Source organism: Oculina patagonica, chromosome 11, assembly GCF_052425735.1.
Source record: "Oculina patagonica isolate OP01 chromosome 11, crgOcupat, whole genome shotgun sequence".
NCBI lineage: Eukaryota > Metazoa > Cnidaria > Anthozoa > Scleractinia > Oculinidae > Oculina > Oculina patagonica.
Genome location: NC_135768.1, coordinates 6,112,717 through 6,134,146, shown reverse-complemented (window position 1 = coordinate 6,134,146; position 21,430 = coordinate 6,112,717). Strand labels below are relative to the sequence as shown.

Sequence of the window (21,430 nt, the reverse complement as noted above, 5' to 3'; positions counted from 1 at the left end):
TATTTTTCGACTATTCGCCAAAACATTTAAAAGGACCAACCTTGGTGTCAAACATAATTAAAGTCATCGATATCACCACAAAACATTCGTTTTTATGTGTTTCCTTGTCTTAGAAGAAATAAACGACCGTAGAAAGTAAATGTAAATGTGACGACAGCAAAAGTTAAGGCTGCTACATCTGATAAATCCGAAGTAAGGATGATCGTTAATTTCTGTAAAAAATAAACAAAAAAATAAAGGGAAATAGGCTTACTTTAAAAAGAGAGATGAATTTTAGGAGCTTGCATGATATTTTCATTGGCTTTTCTTTTGGTCTACTTTTTGACATTAGCCGACTCACACCCAAGAAGAGCAAGAGAAAAGAACAGATAGCTCAAAAAGAGCCGTCACTTTTTCTGATTCCTACAATTTCTTTTGCACTTTGTTTGGTGTACTGCACCTAAAAGTGCTTCCTAAAATAAACGAGGAGTCAAATCGAACAATGCATCTTATCAGGGCTGGGACTTTATCAAAGGAGCCGTCACCTTTTCTGATTTCTACAATTTTATGACAAAGAGATCTTTCGCAATTTTTTTTGGTCTACTGCACCTGAAAAGTGCTTTCTCAAATAAACGAGGAATCAAATCGAACAATGCATCTTATCAGGGCTGGGGCTTTATCAAAAGAGCCATCCCTTTTTTGATTTCACATTTTGACAGGATCTTTCGCTTTTGTGTGTCCCCTGTCCCGAGGAGTCAATCGAATCTCATCTCCAGCTTGGAAGTTATCAAAAAATTTAGTTGAGTAAGTGAAAGATATGTGCTTAGCTCTCCCTGGCGTTCACTTGCTCAAAGAACTATCCAAGCGAACTTCTTATACTGAGCCCAAGTGTGAACCTGCCTATTATAAAGGATTTTGATCATGGACACGTGACCCTAACTAGTTTATAACAACTTTCGCTCCAACACAAAGAAAATTTGGAATTTTATTCAAATTCTAGCGTTTCTCTATTTCCCATTAAGGCGCTATACGGCTGATGAATTTACAACTTAGTGATCTCAATTTGCACGGCAAGAGCATCATCTAAAAGCATTTTTGAATATGCAAAACTATTCAGTTTTCTCTGTTTAAATGGATCATATTTGATAAGGTTATCAAACATGCACGGTCATTTCCCAGATCAACCCCTAAAGGGCAGTTGACAGGAAGAAAGCCTCAGATTACGAAAGTTCCTTTTGCATCACACGAAACAACCCCGTCAGTTCAGAATAAACAAAAAATCGACGGTAACAAGCCCAGACTATGAGTGAAATCGCTGCAAATGTTAGTGTTTGCAGATAGTACCTTTTTCCTGGAGTAAATAGCAATAGAAGCACTTATAACGAACTTAAAGGGACTGTGCCAAGGATTTTAGCTCCTTAGGCATGTAAAATGACCTAATGTAATTCTTATAACAGAAAAGGAACATTTTAATAACACACCAAATACAGAAGAAGGTAAGGGATAGCCAAAAGCGACGAAGATTAAAACGGATTGCGATATGGGTTTTTGAAATATCGTTGGGCTGAACACTTTTTAAGTTTAATCTTGTTTGCTTGTAACTTGCTTGCAACGAATTATAACGCCCGGGAGACACATTTAATTTTGGTTGCAATGAACCTCTGGTTTTGTCATTTAGATCCATAAAAGTAATTTCTTTGCAAACATTCAGTTTCAAAGCGAGTATTTGGCAAAACTTGATCAAATAAACTTTTAAGTTAAAACTCAGCCGTGACACAGTCTCGTTAAACAGTATCATGCGACCCGATAACAGTATCTTCAAGTTGGCATAATAAAAAAAAATAGCTCAACATTTGCATGACATTTTTGATAATTTTCTACAAATTTTCCGCTCTAATCGAGATATCGTGCATACAGTAATCTGTACGTGTCGCACTTGAGAGTGGGTGGACAGTAAAACCGAATTGAGCAAGATTACCTCGGATAACATTTTAATAACGTTTGATGGTTCACTAAAAGGGAGGATTTTAATACGTTTTTGAGTGCTGTGTGCTGAAGCCACATGTAGAAACAACTAGATTAAACTCATATCATTCGGTAATTGATCACGTACACGATCGTGAGTTCTATCTATAAGAGGAAAAAATCAGATTGATTTTACTGCGAGCATCTTCAACACAAAATTAAGACGCTTTTCTTAGGTAAGATCCAAAGCGAAACAACTCTATACAATTTCAAATTTACGACTTTACCGTCTGAAATGCCGTGTACTTTAGTGCAACGTTCTTTAAGATGCGTACACGCCAAGAATTCAGCCAGCAGTTGAAAAACCACCATTGTAATGCCAGTAATTGATATGCGCCTCTTACCAGTCAATCTTGGAATTGGAATCATCATCTCACCAGGTTTTTTATTGGCTCTCTCATGGTATAAACCGAAGATTTATTTTTTTTATCGAGGTTATTCTGGTATTTTACCGGCTCATCAAGAGGTTTACATATTATATAAATGTGATTCGTTCTGGAATGGATTAAAACAGTTGAACTAAAGCTTCTTGGCCGGGTGCAATGTGGGTAAACAAATTGTACGGTTTTACAATGTTTTCCACTTTTTAAAAGCTTGGTTCCAGATTTTAAACTGTTTGTCCAGGTACAATTCCCATTACATTCATTTTTTGTCGATTTTAGTTTAAAACGAGTGGTATTACAGCATTTTAAATCGAACTAGAATTCACACAGAGTAACACAAAAAAAGTCAACTCACAAATTCCAATTAAATGCTAACAGATCAAGAAAACACCATTGTGACGTTTCCATGTAATTCTTTAGATTACCTCGTACTTTTTTTTATTTTATATTATAACTGCGTGCTGGGAAACCTGTATGTGAATAACAAGCATCGTGGCGGCTTTTTAAAACCCATAAAATTTCTTATCTTAACAAGGATTTCTTGGAGAATCTTGAAATTAAAATCTTTCTCAAAAGCTAGGGTGAGAGCTAAAGCAAAAGGCAGACGCGTTTGATATTTATATTATTTAATTCTAGTAAATAAGATAACTAGTAACCAAAGGAAAACATTTACTGGGCTTCAATAAACCCCTTAGGCAATGCGAACGCAGTTTAAACTCTGGAGAGTGCCCCTATATTTTTATCTTTGCTTTGCGATGTTTTGGGGGCATATCAGTAACCTTTCTACCAAGAATTCTGTTTATAAGAGAAAAAAGCATTAAGAAAACGAGACATCGTTCGCTTGCAACGGACATTTTTAATACATGGCAAAACGTGATTAACCGATTTATCGCCGGAATTTACTCGCTTTGCAAACGATGCGCTGCCAGTTGGGGCTCTTTTAGTTCTCTGTTTCTTGTTTTTCTACTTGTTTTTTCTTTCCTCCGTTAAAAAATATGCTGCATTTTTTAACAATTATACCTTAAACGTAGTTTAACTTTACGCTGAAGATATTTTTTCAAAAGTACAGTGTATAAGAAATAGATAATGTAGTATTAAAGGAAGAAAAGTCACGTGACGATTGTTTGTCCCAGTGACCGGAAGAGTGTCTCATTCAAGTTATCTTCAAATCCGGCCTCCATTCCTCGTGAATCAAACTAAGTATTTTTTATCAGTGTTAAGGTCGATATTTTACGAAGTTTGTTGCATGATGGACTTTCCTTAACAAGTGCTTTAAGTTCAACGACATTTTAAACGATAAGGAAAGCCCGAACGTGCTTGATGTTTGCATGCACAAGCTCGGAATAGCAAAAGATTCTGCCCTCGGCGACACTTGTCTTTCAACCTTTAGAATTAAATTCAAATATTCTACCAGTGATAAAATTATATCAGTTACGTACTGCAAACATGATTTTCTTGGACTTGTTTCCCATTTTTATTTTTATTTTTTTTTATTTTTTGATCCATTAGAAGAGGAAGGTTGACTAGCGATGGTTAAAAAGAAGACAAAACTGCAACGTAAAATATTTTTTGATTTGTTTAAAGGGAAAATAAGGAGCTAGTCAATTGGAAACCAAAAGCGCTCCGTTTAATTTACCGCCCCGATGATTGCTAACAAAGACTCAACATTATGTTGTTTGTCTGGAAAAGCTGTTGTATCTCTGCCCCATAAGAGCTCTAATTATAAATAGCGAAAACAATTAAAACTCTTCCACTAGTAATAAAAAAATATTTTTTAATTCAACCTCCTAACAAAAAATGTTTTCGTTGCCTCCTCGGAAAGACTCGTCGATAAATCAGCTTAATTTTGTAAAGCTCCCAAGACAAATTTCAAAATCATTCTGTTACTTCCTCTTATGAAGGATTATATTGCTTTCTGCAGAGGAAATTTGATTTGGCATATCAAATACCTCTAAAGCTATGCCAAGAAAATGTATTCCTCTCCCTCAAATAGCTTTAACATTGACAAAAATAATATTCATGTTGATAACTTTTTTTAGGAGCTTATCATGGAAAAAAAATTCATGAAAGATAACGTAAATTTCATCGCAAAAGTATTGCGTGCAAGAAGGTTGCGGTGATTCAGTTTTCGCAATTAAACGCGAAAGATTACAGGGTTGACATGACATATATCCACAATAAATCTTGTCGATTGTTTGCCTTGCAGTAAAATCCTCTCTACCGCCATAGATTTGCTTTTGCTGCGATGTTTACATTTAAAAAGACGAATTAATGAGCATGTGAGTGGTTGAAGATCAATATAAAGGCGAACAGGAATACAACTACAATAAACATTTTTACCTCGTGCTCGTGAACAGGGAGCTCTCTAAGGCAGGGAGTCGAAATATACCTTACAGCCGGTGAATTATCAAGAAAGAAAAACGCTAGAAATATTTTTCATGGTCTATGGTGAGTGGAAGTATATTTTTTATTATAAACCCTCAAACGAAACCAAGGAGATAAATCCAGTCGATCGCACTAAGGCAATCATTTGGCTTACAGAAACGGTCGCATTTTCATGTAGTTCTAACCTTTTTTATCAAAAACTGTTGCTCAAAGGTACTGCTCGAAGGTTTGAATGGTCACACTCTAGAATCACTTTTTACAGGATCATAAACTGGCAGCACACTTGAAAGTGCGTGCGCTCTGTAGCTGTAATAAAAATGGTTTCAAAGTTAGAACTTTAATAAATAACACGAGTTTTCACTTCAAGAATGAATCGGATAAATTCAGTTTCAGAATACGTGTATCATCGACGGCCGGAATATTTATAACAAGGTTTTTTTTAAAAAAAAAAAATTGGAGTTAAAAGTATTGACATTCCCATTGGCAAGATACGGTTGCTACGCTCTAAGAAAATTAAATTAAATCTCTTTTATATGTGACCTAATTTTAAACGCAGGCAGAGCTCATACTTGACACACAAATAAACCCGAAATATCTAAAATCACATATTTTTTTTTCCAAATTGCTTTGAAGTAGGTTGTTGCTATCACTTCAAGTCAATAACCAAATGTTATTCGCCGGTTGATACAATATATAAATACGAGGAACGGGGATTCTCTGGTTGTTGAAAGGTTTAAATGGACAGTAGAAAAGACTTATTTGATGTCTCCTACGTCATACCGTGCAATAAATACTTCCCCAAAGGCCAATTACAAATATAAGCATTTTATCGTTTTTATTTCATTTCGAGAAGTGATTTATAATAAGAGACAGAAAATGACAATTTAAGTTTTCACTTTTTACACCGATTATGCTATACATTTTTCTAACTTTTAAGTGAATGAAATAGTGGTAATTTCTTCTCGAACGATAATTTCTTCTTCTCTCTTGATATAATGGTGGCCAAAATTTTGCAATAATCGGTAGAAATCAACAAAGCCTAAGACATGCTCCTTTCTTGTAAAACAGCAGTGATTTAACTCTTAATCTGCCGTAGCGTCGTTTTTCTGTTTCCTTTTTTAAAATTACTCGATAGCACGCTTGACTTGAGCAGATCAACAGTCGGCTGCCTTAACTTGAAAACCGCGGCTTTAAAAATAACTTTTTTAATATCATGCTTAAAGACGTCGGCGTTCAAAAGTAAATCCTTCCATGTCGTTAATTTGCTCTTTGGCACGCAATATTGACGATCAGAAAAGTATCGCAGGAGCTATCGTTCCGACGCAAACATCACTGTTAAGTTTTGTTTACTTGACACTTTTAAAAGATAAAATGTATATTCATTTTTTTTACAATTAAGATAGACCGCTGATACTGCCTCCTCCCCCCCCCCGGGTTGGCGGGGGGCCCCCCCCGGGGGGGCCCCGGCGTCCCCCCCGCCCGTCCGGCCCCGCCCGGTCCAGACGCGGCTGATAGAGTTTTGTGAAACGTCGGGAAATGCGGTTTTCATACAGCTGAGTGTGCGTCAAATTGAATACCATAAAAATTCCAAAAATAAACGCTTGGGCTTGCTGTCGGGAAGGCTTATTGGAAGTAGTTTTGCGTTGGAAAATTGGTCGGCCTTTCAGAATGAAGTGATGTTCAATTTCGATCAGATCAACTTCGGTGCATAAAAACTAAGGCTAAATCTTTGAGCATACTGTAAATATCGCTTTTAATTGTTGGATTTCACTGTCACGGCCACGATAAAGTAAACCCAAAATCACTGGGTAAAACAAAAGTCAGGAATTTGAAATGTTTGAAAATTACAGATAAACAACTTGTCTACTTGTCGTTTTTAATCATACGGGACAGCCTTCTGGCGGTCATCGTGAAGTCTTGTAGCGCGAAAACGCCAAAATTCAGTATACTCTACTTTAAAGACAAAGGATGCTATCGAGCTTAAAAAATTAAACAACATAAATATATTGAAGACGTCTATAAATACCAAATGAAAGACAAAAACTAAGGGGCCTTGCAATTTTTGATTTTAGAATTTCCATGATGTCACATGAAAACAAAGAATAGTAGAAACCAACTAGTGTTTCTATAACGAAAGCTGTAATCTGATTGGATATATAGCTAACTGATCCATTTTGTGATAAATCAGTGATCTGTCGCGTCTAGCCGTGTGGCTATGAAACAGAATTTGCTGTGATAGTTGGTTGGAGCAAGGGTCCAGGCGGTAGAGTGTCGTAAAACCAAAACCAAAGTAGTCACTTTGGCCAATCACAAAGGACACAGACTGAATCAAGTGAACCAATCAAAACTTGATACAAATGCGTGTAGTCTGCACGAAGTGCGGGGAAAAATGTGTGGGCGAGTCATGGCTGGTTTTGGTTTTACTTTTGATTGGTTGAGAGTGGCGCGGGATTTTTTAAACCAACCACAAAACAAAGTAAAACCGAATTCGATTCAGGATTACTTTCGACACTAAATTGAAAACGCTTTAAATGAAAGCTGTCGAGCAGTCCTTTTATGTAGTACTGTTTCTTTTTCTAAACTTAACCAAAAGTTTTAATTTATATTTGACTGAGCTTGGCAATATTGAAAGGGTTTTAACCCTTAAAATGGTGGTTTCAAAAAAAAAATTTTGTCAGTTGACGTTTTCCATTCAATTCGGACTCTTGACGCTTAAACCCATTAAGAACTTCTTTCCTATGGACTCTTAAATGTATTCTTCTTTAAAAAAAATGCTTGTTTGACACTTTATTGAGATTTAAGAAATTAATCGGAGAGTAAATTCTTCACTTGTCGGCCAAAGGTTTAAATTTGAGTTTTCACACTTAAACTGCACGAGTTAAAGACGCTTAAATTTATACTCCTTTAAAGAAAATGGTTTTCTGACGCTTTATTGACATTTAAGAAATTAATCGGAGAGGAAAATCTTCACTTGTCGGCCAAGGGTTTAAATTTGAGCCATGACAATTAAACTGCACGAGAAAGAGAGGCTTAAAATTATGTCTGGTTAAGGGTAGTATTTCAAAGATCGGTATGATTTTTTTATTCCTTTTACTGTGTTCACCTAAGTTTCGCTGTCACTGCTGCGGATACTATCAAATAAATTCTAATTATGACTTCCTGCTTTTATTGTCTAATGGGTATCGCTATACGAAATGTCTGATATATATGTCGATTTATACAGTCTTTGAACCGACAATGGAAGAAAGCCCGGTGGGGTGCGCACCGCAGCTATGGTGGTTTTCAAGGTCTTTCTTCTAAAACAGGGAAAACAACTTCGTGTCACTATTTCGTGTCATACAGAGAATCTCTCATCTTTCGCTGGAAATATTGAACTAGGTAGGTGTGTAGCTAGGTGTGAGAAGTAAAATTAAAATTATCCTTGTGATACAAGTTCTGTCAGCGACAAGACATTCGATACTCCATAACAGAAACGGAATGACATCATTTTTTAATTTCAATTTTGAAAACGACATGTGAAAACAGCATATTGTTGTTACAAAATAGGGCGTCTTGTCCTAAATAGGGTAGCAAAATAGAGGGAATTTCTCTAAAGAGGGTTAGGGTTAGAAGGCCTCAGCGGGACCACCGTACTTAAGATTCCATTGAGTACCTCCCCCGGAAAAAAAGAGAGGGCAGATGTTTTAGGGTATCATTAATTCTCATATGACAATAAATATGCAAATTAAGTACTTTTTTACAATTCGCAGAAAGAGTTCTGTCCTTTTTAATGGCATATTCCAGAACATTATGGCACTTTCATTCTGTTTTTAGTCTGTGTTAAATTGCGCAATTTTTCCAATTAAAAAACCAGAAAACACAAAAGTATATTGTCACGAATATTGAAATGACATTTTCACCACTGTCAGGTTTTCATTGACGTCAAGGCAATACAATTTTACCTGAATAGTGTAAAATAAAATAAGTTGAAATATGTTGAAGATGTTGCATAAAAAGTTGCAAGAAATTCGCGAATTATACATATAGCATGAAGAATAAATAATAAAATTAAATGCTTCTTTTTGAGAAGTTGATATTATGATTCGTTTATTTACTGAATTTTAGTTAACAATTAAATGCAGCGTCTTAATCAACAGACGACTTAATCTACAACTGACGGCGGGGAATAGATACTTGAATGAGAAAAGCCGCAAGAAATTTGTCATGTTTTCGGAGGCTCCAGAAATGTCTCTCTTACAATTCTTTTGTATTTAATCCTGTGACAAGAATAGAGCCTGTCGAGAATAAAGCTGTGAACGGCATCTTATTCTGAAAAAAAAATCTCAATACATTGACAAGCAGACGGATGATCTGAATAAAGAAAATTTTCAGCTAGACGCGAGAACAAATTCTCTGAAATAACATTCAAATAAATTATTAAATGCATGGTATTCATGACAAAATTAATATTTTAAGTTTTGGAATAAAAGCTTATTAGGTTATCTTCTGAATGCTTTATTTTTGAGATAACTAATTTTTCTAGAACCTTTTATATTATAACCCATGGTGCATTTACATATATATAAAAGCATGACCCGTGTCATTTCTTGAAAATGGACAAAGAATTAGTTTTTAATTTCGTCTCGCAGGTGTGCGGTTAAAGGCTTAATTTATTTCCCATTTTTACTTTGACGTAAGTGTCGGACAATCAAATGACGATAAGATGAAAAAGAACTACAGTATTCGGCAACTTTTCAGGAATATTCTTAAAACACATTTTGCATGAAAAAGTGAAGTGATGATTTTAGAACTGTCATATAAAATCGTCAACTGTGCTGTAAGTATGAAGACGTAAACATGTTACAGATATTGAAGGTCGGGCTTTCAAAACGCTGAAAATATATAGTTTCAAGGGCAATGCCAAGAAAGGGTTACATCCTGAAATCATCCCTTGTATAGTTTACAGTTTCACAATGAAATCGCTTTCTTACACAGTTACCCGCTGACATCATTCCTCATACAGTTTCACATTAAAGTTTTTTGCGGCGAGCACGCAAGACGTGAGCCAAAAAGTGACCAAAGAAAAAAGGTAATAATAAGTTTAATTTCAAATATTTGCTCTTTGTGTTTAGGGCTTAAATACGTTTAAATATTCTTTTAAAAATTATGTTTCCTGTGCGTGCCTCGTAACATGTCAAAAGAACAGAGAACATATATAAAGGGTAAATAAATAACATCTCTACAACCATCTTTCGAAGAGAAAATGCGCAGTGAAATTATTTCAATAAATAAAAATTTTCATTTTAAACTTTTATGTTTTGTGCACAGATCTATGTTCTATAGAACAAAAATTAATTCCATTCAAACATACAATACATCGTGCGTCACTGATCTTTCATTTTGAGCTAAGTGGCTAATTGAGAGCTTTAAACTCCCGGATCTCTGTTATAGGTAATGTTGGAAAAAAATAATCAATAATGTGTTCTAGAATCGTTTGAACAATGAAAAAGGTTCAAAAAAAGGTAGATGAAATAAGAAATTTTCTGAAATGTTCGCAGACGGGTTTTACGGCATTTTAGATATTATAATCAATAATTTAACACTCGGTTTATCGATTTATCTTTCCGAAAGACAGTCGGACTCATACATTATAAAAATATTTAATCCAAATATCTCGAAGGCAACATTAAGGAAAATGCTGTTTGACAGAGAGAACCACGTCCATATCATGACAACTGAAGATTCACATTTAATGAAATTAGACTTAAATATGCAAAGAGAGAAAAGAGGTTTAAAGAAAAGCAAAAACATATGCATGACATGAAAATAAGATATTCCAAAATGCATTATTAAAACGTTTTATTTCAATTAGTGTAGGTGATAATACCATTTGCAGTGCTGATAACATTCGTATTGAACGGTGGGATAGCTGATATGAAATATTATGTAACCTCAACAATGCCGTTCTGTTTTCTTCATGTTGTTCCTACAAGCTATTAACTTCTTTAAAATTACCTTAGATTAATCTCATTTTGCGGGTCATTTTTGAATGAACAAGGATAGTTCATAAGTTTTCAGAGCACTGTCGTACATACAACACGCATTAGAACTGTCACACTAAATATCACAATTTAAAACTGTTTCCTGCGTGGCATATTAAGAATCTCTCAAACCAAACTTCGAGTTCTTTTTAATTTAAACGTTACAGTTTTGGTAGTTCGTGTTTTGCCTGGTGTGAATTACAAAATCATAGCTTTATATATAAAAAAAATAAATATTTTCAATATTGGAAGTTCAAATCGAATATATTACGTTTTCTTTTTAATGAACTCGGTGTTGTTTTCAATTTCTGACATGGTTTTAATATATATGTCAGACAACTAAATACTTTTTTAATACAGTAGATGAAAAAAATAAAAAAAAAGAACTACGATTTTTCATAATTAAGTTCATGTCAAGAGTGTTTTTATTTTCATATATATATATTTTTTTGTTTTTATTCCTCAAAATATATTTTTCGTTCCGGCAAAGGACTCATGCAGACTCATATAATTACATTTAATTTCCGACCTTCCCTACAGGAGATAGCAATCACATGTTTGTTGTCACGCCGAGCCGTGAATGGTTTATTTGAGTTTATTTCAGGATTTAGAGTTTCATTTTTTGTTTTCATTTTTGGAATTAAAGCTGATAGTTACAGCGTTTATCCGGGCTTTGAGACAGGTCAGGCAAAAATAGACACGAATCTGATAGTTTTATCAGACGTTCATGAAAACTAAGAAAATTTTCAATTCAGTTCTCATCCAATTGGTGGAAATGTCCAGTTTATGACAACTAAAATTTGTCTCCTCTTCCCAATTGGTGCAACTCTTCAATCGATGACATCAAAAGGATTCCAATTACTTATAAAAGCTCTATTTTCAGACTGAAAGGGGAACGGAAAGTTTGAGGGCACGAAAATCAGTGTAAACACACTTAAAAACAATTTCCTCTTGTTGATGTAAAGTTGCAAAGTTTTACGATAAAGGATTCAGCCGCGCGGAGAAAGGCGTGAAGTTTGCGTGCAACCGAATGGACTTTTCGTTTAGTGTGTTGGTCTTCACAGAACCTCCTGATGTCTTCCTAGATTGGTAAGAAGAGCAGATCTGTTTTCCTTTTCTCTTTTATTCGCTAAGATGATGTTATAATTAACCCAGGTTCGCTGTGACTTATTTCTCTCTAATTTGTAGCACTCAAAAAACCTGACGCGTCAAAAGAAACCAAAAATATAACAAATTGACATATGAAGATGGTTACAAAACACAAGGATAAAAATAAATTACAATATGGAAAAAAGTCATGTTTGACAAGGATGCCTGAAATTTTGTATTTCCTTATAACTTCTGGAAACTAATAAAACATGACGAATCGTATAAGAACCAGAAATATAATGAATTGGCATTGAGCTGAAGATGGTTAAAAATTTGCAATGATAAAAAGGCAATACAATATGGAGAAAGGTCAAGTTTCACTGGCATATGCTATCAAGTTTGGCAAAAATATTGTTCCAATTTAAAATGAACGATTTCTTAAGAAATAACCTTTAATTTAGAGTTCACAAATTGAGAAACCATTTATTACAATGCTCTTTCAATGTATTATGTTTCAACGAATTTAGGTCGTCTATGTCACTAAGCGCATAAATTACGAAAATATAGTTCCGTCCAGAGTTTTGTGCGCCAAAAATAAAGAATATTTTTTGACGCGAAGGTTTGCCTTCGCCGTTGCGTGAGAGAATTTCGGTTATCAGTTAGTAAATCTTCCTCAAAATTATAATTTTAATTAGCGGATTGAAAATATGAAAAAGTTTACAAATAAGGTCATTTTTAAAATTAAAAAGGTCAAATTGAATTTCTGGCTGCATATGTTTGTTTCAATTTTAATGCTTTCAGGAAAAATCTCGGAAAGGAACAAGGATTCCTTTCTCGGTGCTAATTACAAAATGTGAATGTGTATGTCAAAATATAAATGGACATAGGTGCTTGGGGTCAATTTAATTTTTGCCAAACTTTATTATGTTTAATTTGCAACAAATGTTGCAATAATTCAAAATAGAAGCTTACATTATTCACTGCTATCTGTAAGTAAAATTCTTGGATTTTAAAACCTGGAAGACGTTACAGTGTTATACACGACGGCAAAAAAGTGACCGATACCGATTTTTTTTTTTTGGAACACTTGAGCCTATATCTTGAAAAAGTTAAGCCAATTTCCCTAAAGATATATCTCGTTTACTTTTTGCCTACGGAATAATCTTCGAATGCGATAAAGGCCAATATCTTAGTCTAGCCGTGGGGTTGTGTATTTATGACGATCTCCGTATCAGGTTTAGAATGTGATGTCTCGCCAAGTGATATCACTGATCTGTTATGTTTTTGCCTGCCGACCGCATCTCTTATGACCCAGCCTAGCTACTGCAAAGCAACATAAATAGTTAAATTCCGTTTTTTTCCGCAATTTTCTGACATTTGCTATTTTGTAGAAGTGTAAGCACACTTCTATTATGTAACACAAACTAACTGGAATTTTATAGGATTAAAAGCTTCTAAAAAGGTGAACTGAAATTTGTTGTGATATACTTCTCCTTCCGCTTTCCGTCTTCCTGGGGGTGTCCTTCTCCGCCTCGCTCCTTCTCCCCCCCTCCGGCGGCCGCCGGCCCGCTCCGGCTGCGGCGCTCCCCCCGGGCCGTGGGGTATAAATATCGATACAATGTGATGTGCAGCAGTTATCTTTCTAAAAATTTCAAAGAATTTAGAGATCTTTTCGACACGGTTTAGTTCCGTACCACCTCAAAAGAACGAATTATATGTTTATTCACATTTTTGTGAGGTGAAAGTGATTTTTTAACATTAATTAAAAATTGTGGACAGATCTGTGCCAATTACTTCTCACCGACAAATTTATTTCAAAAATCCTGTGTGTGCTAACTGTATAACGCTTTGTGTTACTTTACGTGATCTGCATTTGTAATGTTATCGCATTAGTTCCGCTCACGAGTCTTAAAAACTTGAGCTGAATCAAGCAAAACAAATAAGACCCCAACTTGACTTCAATGACGTCACCTTTGGCACCAAAAAAGGATTCTGGGATTGCTTTTACCCCTTATTGGAACTGGACCACTCAGATTCACCAAACAACTTTGCTTTCTCAAGTACACACACAGACAGTTTTTTTTTTTCCAAACGAGGTTTTGGTCATTTGAAGTTTTGTAGTGCGCCACACATCAACAGCAAAAAGGAGAGAGATAGCCCGAGTACATACGAAGTTCATCGAGCAAGTCGCCGAAAACATGCATATGTACTTTAGCAGGAGCTTACTTTGGTAAGAAAGCATACGATGATTGGAAGTTTAATATATTTGACATCACTCAAATGCTTGCTTAGCTAAATTTCATTAATGCTTTCGTGGGTTTTAAGCTGTGGAAAGTCGACAAAAAAGGCACTGTTCGTACTACTAAAACCTGATTTAATTCGGACATCAAGTATTTGGCAATATGGTAAAACTACCCAGAATATCTTTCATTGTTATCGTGTTCACTTGATTAATTTTTACATGTGTAGACAATCCAGCGCATTGCTTGCCTCCTACTTTGCGGTCATTTTTATCCGAACAAACATGTAAAGACAATTAATTCGAATTATCTTGGAAGCAAAAACCGAAAATTTAAAGTCCATAATTTGGTGTGTTCAAGTTGATTAAAATCGCGAAAAAGTACGGAAATTTCACACGATGTGATGAAAAGCACAGTTTAGATGTTGCCTCAACTGAACAAACAAAAACACGGGCGAAAGCCACACTGCCAAAGTGTAGTAAACAAAGAATGAGCATTTTTATTTACACAGCTCAACTGTCCGCGATCGTAACTGGGTAAAACAAATTGGTTTTGCTTTTTACTTTTTTCTTAATAAAGATGAAATTATTTTTGCTTTCTAGCTTTTGCAATAATTCTAATCTGCGTGAAGTAAGCTGTACTGTACATAAACTACTGTTCTTATAATAAGATGTAAAGTTGGGTTCTTTATTAAAGGTCTGTAATTTTAATAATGCTTTATCGAGTATGCCAACGGAGAACTGCCAAAATTCGTAAACATTTGATTTGTTCGTACACAGACAAGTCATAACGAAAACCTTCAGGAATCAATCCATGTCAGTAACCTAGGTTCGGCGGATTTATTCTAAATCAAATAAGGATTGATTATATTCCACATATTCTCAGTTTTATCGATCAACATCAACATTTTCTTTGAGCTTTTGGAAACACATAGCAGAAACACGGCTTTGTTAATAGAAATATTTTTCCTGCAATTTAAAAAATTTGAAGGATGTAAACATTGAGCTAACTTGAAAACAAAAACTTCTCCTTTGGAAATGTTAAACGAATAAATTCGCTTTAGATGGCATTTGCTTCGGTAGCAATCGCTTTCACTGTTTTCAAAATAAACCCGTTTTCGGCTGATATAAACTTAAGGAGGCTACGTCACCTTTTTATTAATTTTGATTATTATTATTTTTTATTATTTTTTTTTTAAATCGAAGGAAGCCACGAAATAAAAATTTGCTGAGGAAAGAAGAGACAGATCTTAAATGACAAACTTGAAAATTTTAGACTACATTTTTTACGATACATCATGCGTGACATAGTTCTTTTTATTTATGTTAGTGTTTGCTTGGCAAGTGCTCACTTGGTAGCCATTCTTTACGAAAACGTTTTTTTTATTATTAAATAAGCCTAATGCATTACAGATATGAAAAGCAGCAAACGTTCTTGATGAAAGAGACATTTTTCATGTTTCGGCATTGAAGAAATCCCGTAAGAAAAACATATCAAAAAAATAAAGAAAAGAAAAACATGTCATAATTTTCTCAAACGAAATATTATCTAATTTTGGCCAATCAGCATTGGCTCACGTCAGTTTGCTGCCTGAATGATGCGCTGTCACTTGATTTACGCTTTTCTGATGCCTTCCAACAATTAAAATTTTAAATAGATAACGGATTCTTGCAACATGTTTTCAGTTTATGTTTATTTTGATCCACAACCGTGACAAGTGACATGAGTCGAACTAAAGATAAATTCGGAAAATTGATTCATGAGGAGTTCGACGTTTCTCTCAATAAATTCTCGGGATTTATTCCACTAATTTAATTTGGATCGACCAACACCTTCTTTCCTTCTGAAGCAGGCAGAAATAACACTGAAGATCGTGTTTAGGACAAACGTCGATTTACAAATATCGGCCTAAACTGCAATTTAGTTGAAGCTTGCCGTTTGGCAATCGTTTATCAGGGGTCAGTCACACTGAGACGCAGCCTCGTTCCCAGGGACGGGAAGAAGAGAGATCCTGGGAACGAAGTTTCTTTTCGTGAAAATATGCGGTAAATGACTCGTCAAAAGCACACTCTGTTTGAAGCCTTCATTTCACGTATATCAATTGTAAGATAATAAATGCCTCGTTAGTCGATAAAAATGGTCAAAAACTGTCACTTGACGCAACATTGTCTTGATGGAACCGAGTTTGTTGCCCTTTCTAAAATTGTGCACCGAAAAAATGCATGAATCACGTGAATAACACATTTTAAGGAAAACGTGCAGTTTGTCCTTTTCTGCAAAAATCATTATATGAAATCACTTCAATTTTACAAGAAATCTCTACAGGAAGTAATCTAAGTGTCCCCTCTTATAGAAGCTGAAAGCTTTTAGAGTGATAAATGGGGCAAAGGTAAACATGTAGGATATGGCAAATTCACATCACTTACCCTCAGGCTATAAAATAATTGATATCAATTATTTTAAATAAAAAATTCGAGTAAGCTTCCCACTCAACATAACTTTACTGTGTTCAACTCGTTCGACATCTACATCAGTTCTCAGAGAAAGTGAATCCTTTTTTTCTTCCAAATAAGAGGTAAGCAGTTATATTATTGAAATATTTCTCTTTAAAGGCTAAAAACCTTGCTTTACAATCTCGTCTTAGACGCTACGTGCACAACAAACGCATGGATCAACCGGAGTCAAACACTGAACGTTTTATTCTACAGCAAATTAGTTCAATTTTGAGAAGAGATATGCCTCGACGCGAAAAAAGAAAAACTTACCAATCTTAAATTGGTAATGATATTTCATTAAACCTTTTCTAACTTCCTCAGCCTGAGCCAGGCAGATTTAGATTAATTTAAAATGGTGGTTTCAAAAATTCCGGGCAACAAAACAACGGCAAACTAAAGAAGATAAGGATTTTTCGATTTAGAACCGTTTCACAATTCTCTTTCTCACAGCCCGTATCAAAATTGGTTTATTTTGTGGCAAATTCGACAAAGATTCCATGCTTTCGACATCGGATCGAGCATTTCAGCTCAATCCACGACTGATTGAGCTGCTCAGTAGTTTCGAAATAGCACTCTACGTTTGATTCACACTAACTCTTCGAGAGGCAAAACCTATTCGTGAACTTGCTCTAGGGGCGACGCAGAAACCTAGCTGCTACAAAGTGTATATTTAAGCTAGAAGCAAGGGTGGAACAACATCAGGCTCAGCATTGTGAGTGTTTTAGTGCATGAAACGCTTTTAGCTAAAGGGCGCATTGGATATGGTTTATGCGTTGGCACAAAGCATATCCGGTAAAGTGGCTTCAAGAGACTATCTTTGAGCATATCAGCTGAACAAAATTAAAATTAAATCAAAAGATAAAAAAATACATATTGAAATAAGCTGCCAGTACTGATAACAGTATTGTCCTAGTACGTGATCTCTCGATAAGACGATTGACTAGTATAGACAGTCTAATCAAAATTGTGTCTGTCTTTGCAACACTTGTGTCACCCTAAATAAACGGCCTTTGTTTTCAAACAAATTTGTCACTAATGGTGTTTCAGATTTTATATGTGCTTTTTGATCAGTAAACTCTCATAACAGCAAAGCTAAAAAAACTAATGTCTAAGGAAGCCACTGCAACAGAAAAAGAAGCCAGGAATGCAATGCTTGCAGGGTCTGAACAACTGCATGAATGACTTCAAAAATTGGGGACAAAAAAATGGATGAAAGTTTTGTTGTGCAACTATATTCACTTAACTCTAAAAGGTGCCGAATAATAACTTCTTAATGGATACTTAATTAATGTGCTGTTTTAGTTGACTGCTCACTGACAATAAAGTGACAAAGACTAGCAGTGTCTCTTGAACAAAGAGTTCGCTCAAAGCCCGTTTGGTATCCAATCTCTTCTCGGCCAAAAATCTAAGAAACCACGACTGCGTACAAGTCTGTAAGCACACATCTTAATGCTCGATCCAGGTAAATAATTTTATATCAATTCATATTAACCATTTTCCATATTGACGAAACCGACCGTTTGCGATTGTTTTCGTATTTGCTAGATCCAGGCCTCCTAATTTATTTGCACGGCCGTGCCTGAGAATTGAAATGAGACACGAAACTGGTTCAACATATTTTGCCTTATCTAGCTCGATAATAGCAAACGTGTTAGCGGAGGACCTACATTCAATTTAAAAATAGTGAAAGTCAAATTATGTAGATATACTACAAAAAGCTGCATAAATCAGATGCTTTTTTTCTGGCATCCCTTTTAAATTATTTTGTCATATTTCAATTGTTCTAAAATGGAGAATATCAATAATTCAAGATTTTTTTAACTTACAAGATTAATCGAACCATCTAACCTACTTAGTAAGAGTGCACACAGATCGCAATAATAGGCCCTTTTATATGCGTTCAAGCCTTTGAGTCCTTTTTGAGCGTGATCTGAATTTTAATTCACAACGCGTTTTTCCTGTCTTCAGACAACATAGGTTTATAAATACAAACAGGGATTTAAAAAACGTGACTTCAATCAGTACTTCCTTTTCCATGTCCATGCACGCAGGCACATCTGAAGGTAGCGACACTTATTCTTCCACAACTGGCGGTAACGAAACGTGACGCGCTTCTTGCTAATAGCAAAATTATTGCGTCCGGCTTTCAGTGCGGTCAACTTTTGAAACCATTTTAAGACTTATTAATCCTTTATTGTAGAAGCAATTTCAGTTCCATTTGTTTTTTAGGCCATATCACACGCGTTTTTAAGTTTGTGTTTGTTTTTGAATTAACCCTTTCGATTCTGCAGTCACAAGATGGAAACGAGTTGAAACGCTTTTTGTCCTCACGGACTGCAGTATAATAGTAGTAGCTTTGAGAATTCGGTTGATTCGTCAAGAAAACATACCTCGTTAATTATTTTTTTGTTACTCTAGTTCCTCACATGTTCACTTGGTGTAATGAATTGAGACGGAACAGATAAAGCAGTCGTGTTGTTAGTACAAGTTAAATTTTTGTTATTTGTTGTTTATTTCATATTTCCTTTGTCTTTTGTTTGCAACTTTTCATATTTCATTTTTTTTGCTGCCAAGTTCTTCTTATTTTTTTTTAATTATTTTTTTAAACTGTCATGTCAGCTCAACAGCCCTTGAAAGTGTACCTCCATAAATTACCTTTTGTGTCATCTATTGAATAAATTTTTCATTATTGGGTCATATGTTTACAAAGGAATTAGGCACCTGTCAAAGAAACTAGAGTTGTTTTGCAGAGAATTACTTCGGTCAAGAAAAGACGGTTTTATTAATCAAAATGAGTGTAACCTACGTATATCCTAGTACCGCAAGCTGAAGTAAGTGACTGGAGGTATTTTACACGGTTTCACTGTCATATAGTGTCAAAGATACGATAGATTACGATAGATTTTAGAGATACGAGTCAACTTGCAAACTGATAACAAACAAGCAATGATAGCACTAACATGATATTACTGACCACTCGATTGCTTTCGTTTGTATTTGCTTGGTCTCATCTTAGTAATTCATATCAACAGATTCACAAGTTAGATCAAATTAATTGTAAACTCATTGAGTTTATTTATTGTTCTGTCGCAGGTTACATCTCAATATCCTTCCTTGAGTTGAGCTTACTCAGTAAAAGGAGACGATCCTAGAAGGCTGCTGTTTTAAACAAAGAAAGACAAAAAATTGCATTGAACTTTTCCAGAGAGATCTCTGACTTATCAAGCTGCGATACCAAAGGCGGGCTCAACTGAATTACTCTACAACATTAGCATTGACTGAAAAAATACACACCGCCAGACATCATGGCCGCTAACAATTCGTCTACCGCACAAATTGATTACTTAACTTACACGACTTCGGAAAAGATCGCCATTGTCGCAGCCAATATGCTGATATTTTTCCTTGCCATCCCAGCCAATGGAATCGTAATTACAGTCATATCACGTGTACAGAACGTGCGTACGCCCACGAGTACATTTCTGATGAACTTGTGCATCGCGGACATTTTGATGGCTTCCCTGTATATACCGTTCGTCACAGTTGATTTATACGTCACGGGGTACTGGGTGTTTGGAGACTTCATGTGCAAACTTGTCTCCTTTCTGTATTACCTAGCAACGAACTTCTCGATTCTAATCCTAACTGCAATTTCAGTTGAACGATATATTTCTGTCTGCCTTCCAAGACAGATGCGTTTGACAGCCAAAAAAGCTTTCGTAACTACAACAGTTCTATGGATCGTTGCTGCATGTGCTGCGCTGCCGTTGCTAATAGTCAGAAAATCGGTTTCTAATCCCTTTTTTGGCGACAACGTCGAGTTTTGCGTAGAAACCTGGTCATTTAACTACGCGAAAGTCTACAAAACTCTCACCCTGGCTATATTCTACGTAATGCCACTGGTTTTCATGGCTGTGGTCTACTACAAAATCGGTAGGAAAGTCTGGGCCAGCGCCGATAAAACGAGATCAATGAAACTCTCCACCAAACACGCTTCAAACTCCAAGCTGCGCCTGACCAAGATTGCACTGGCGATTATTTTAAGCTTCGCGGTGTCTTGGACTCCGCTGAATACAATGACCATATTGTTTTTCTTCGACCGGAAAAATTATCCGTATTCAAAGCAGGCGGCTCACGTGGCATTTCCTATGATGTATTTTGTTGCTTTCTCCAATTGTGCTCTCAATCCATTGCTGTATTGCTACATGAGTCAGAACTTCAGAAAAGCGTTACAGATCTTTCGGAAACGACAATCGCGTCGTGACCTTGGAGACTCAATGACTACGTCTTCCAAGTCAATCACAAGGCGCTTCAGCAAACGAAGCGGCAAAAGAAACGCGGACCAGGCAGCTGCCGACGAGCCGAATGGAGTGCCGCCCGAGCGAGGAAATCTTCGGTCAAACTCGGAGAATCACGATTGTTCCCGAGCAAGCCAACCCGAAGTGACTCACACGAAGGAATCAATTCTTATGATGTCGGCGTTATAGAGGTATCGTCGACTTGCATCTAATGTATTTACAAGACCAAAGTGTCCTTTTGAGATATCTGACAATAGCAGTTCAGTGTCCGTTTTTTTTTTACTTTTCTTCTCTTGCAATTATCTTTCGCAGGAGGAAGTAAAAACGCAATTTTAAAAATGCAATGATGGCCTTTTTATGTCAAATACGTTCACTTCTTATAAGTCTTCAATCGTGCTATATATAGTATAAAGGTTATATCAGTGTGTTCTTTAGTTCCAATCTGCGATCAATACCTCGTTGAAGTCTGTAACTTCAGTTTTGGACGCAAATAGTACTACAAAATATTTTGCTGGT

At 35.7% G+C, this 21,430-nt stretch overlaps 1 protein-coding gene across 2 annotated transcripts; it reads left to right on the top strand.

Moving 5' to 3' along the window:
- The first annotated feature begins 9,435 nt into the window (after window positions 1-9,435).
- Window positions 9,436-21,181, top strand: LOC144629877 (pyroglutamylated RF-amide peptide receptor-like). 2 transcript variants are annotated; one of them, XM_078488119.1, is made up of 3 exons: window positions 9,437-9,588; window positions 9,747-9,840; window positions 19,710-21,181. In XM_078488119.1, the coding sequence occupies exon 3, from the start codon at window positions 19,922-19,924 to the stop codon at window positions 21,101-21,103; it is 1,182 nt and encodes a 393-aa protein (XP_078344245.1). In that variant the 5' UTR covers window positions 9,437-9,588; window positions 9,747-9,840; window positions 19,710-19,921; the 3' UTR covers window positions 21,104-21,181. The 2 variants fall into 2 exon arrangements, with proteins under 2 accessions (XP_078344244.1, XP_078344245.1); XM_078488118.1 differs by having other exon boundaries at window positions 9,436-9,840.
- The last annotated feature ends 249 nt before the right edge of the window (window positions 21,182-21,430 follow it).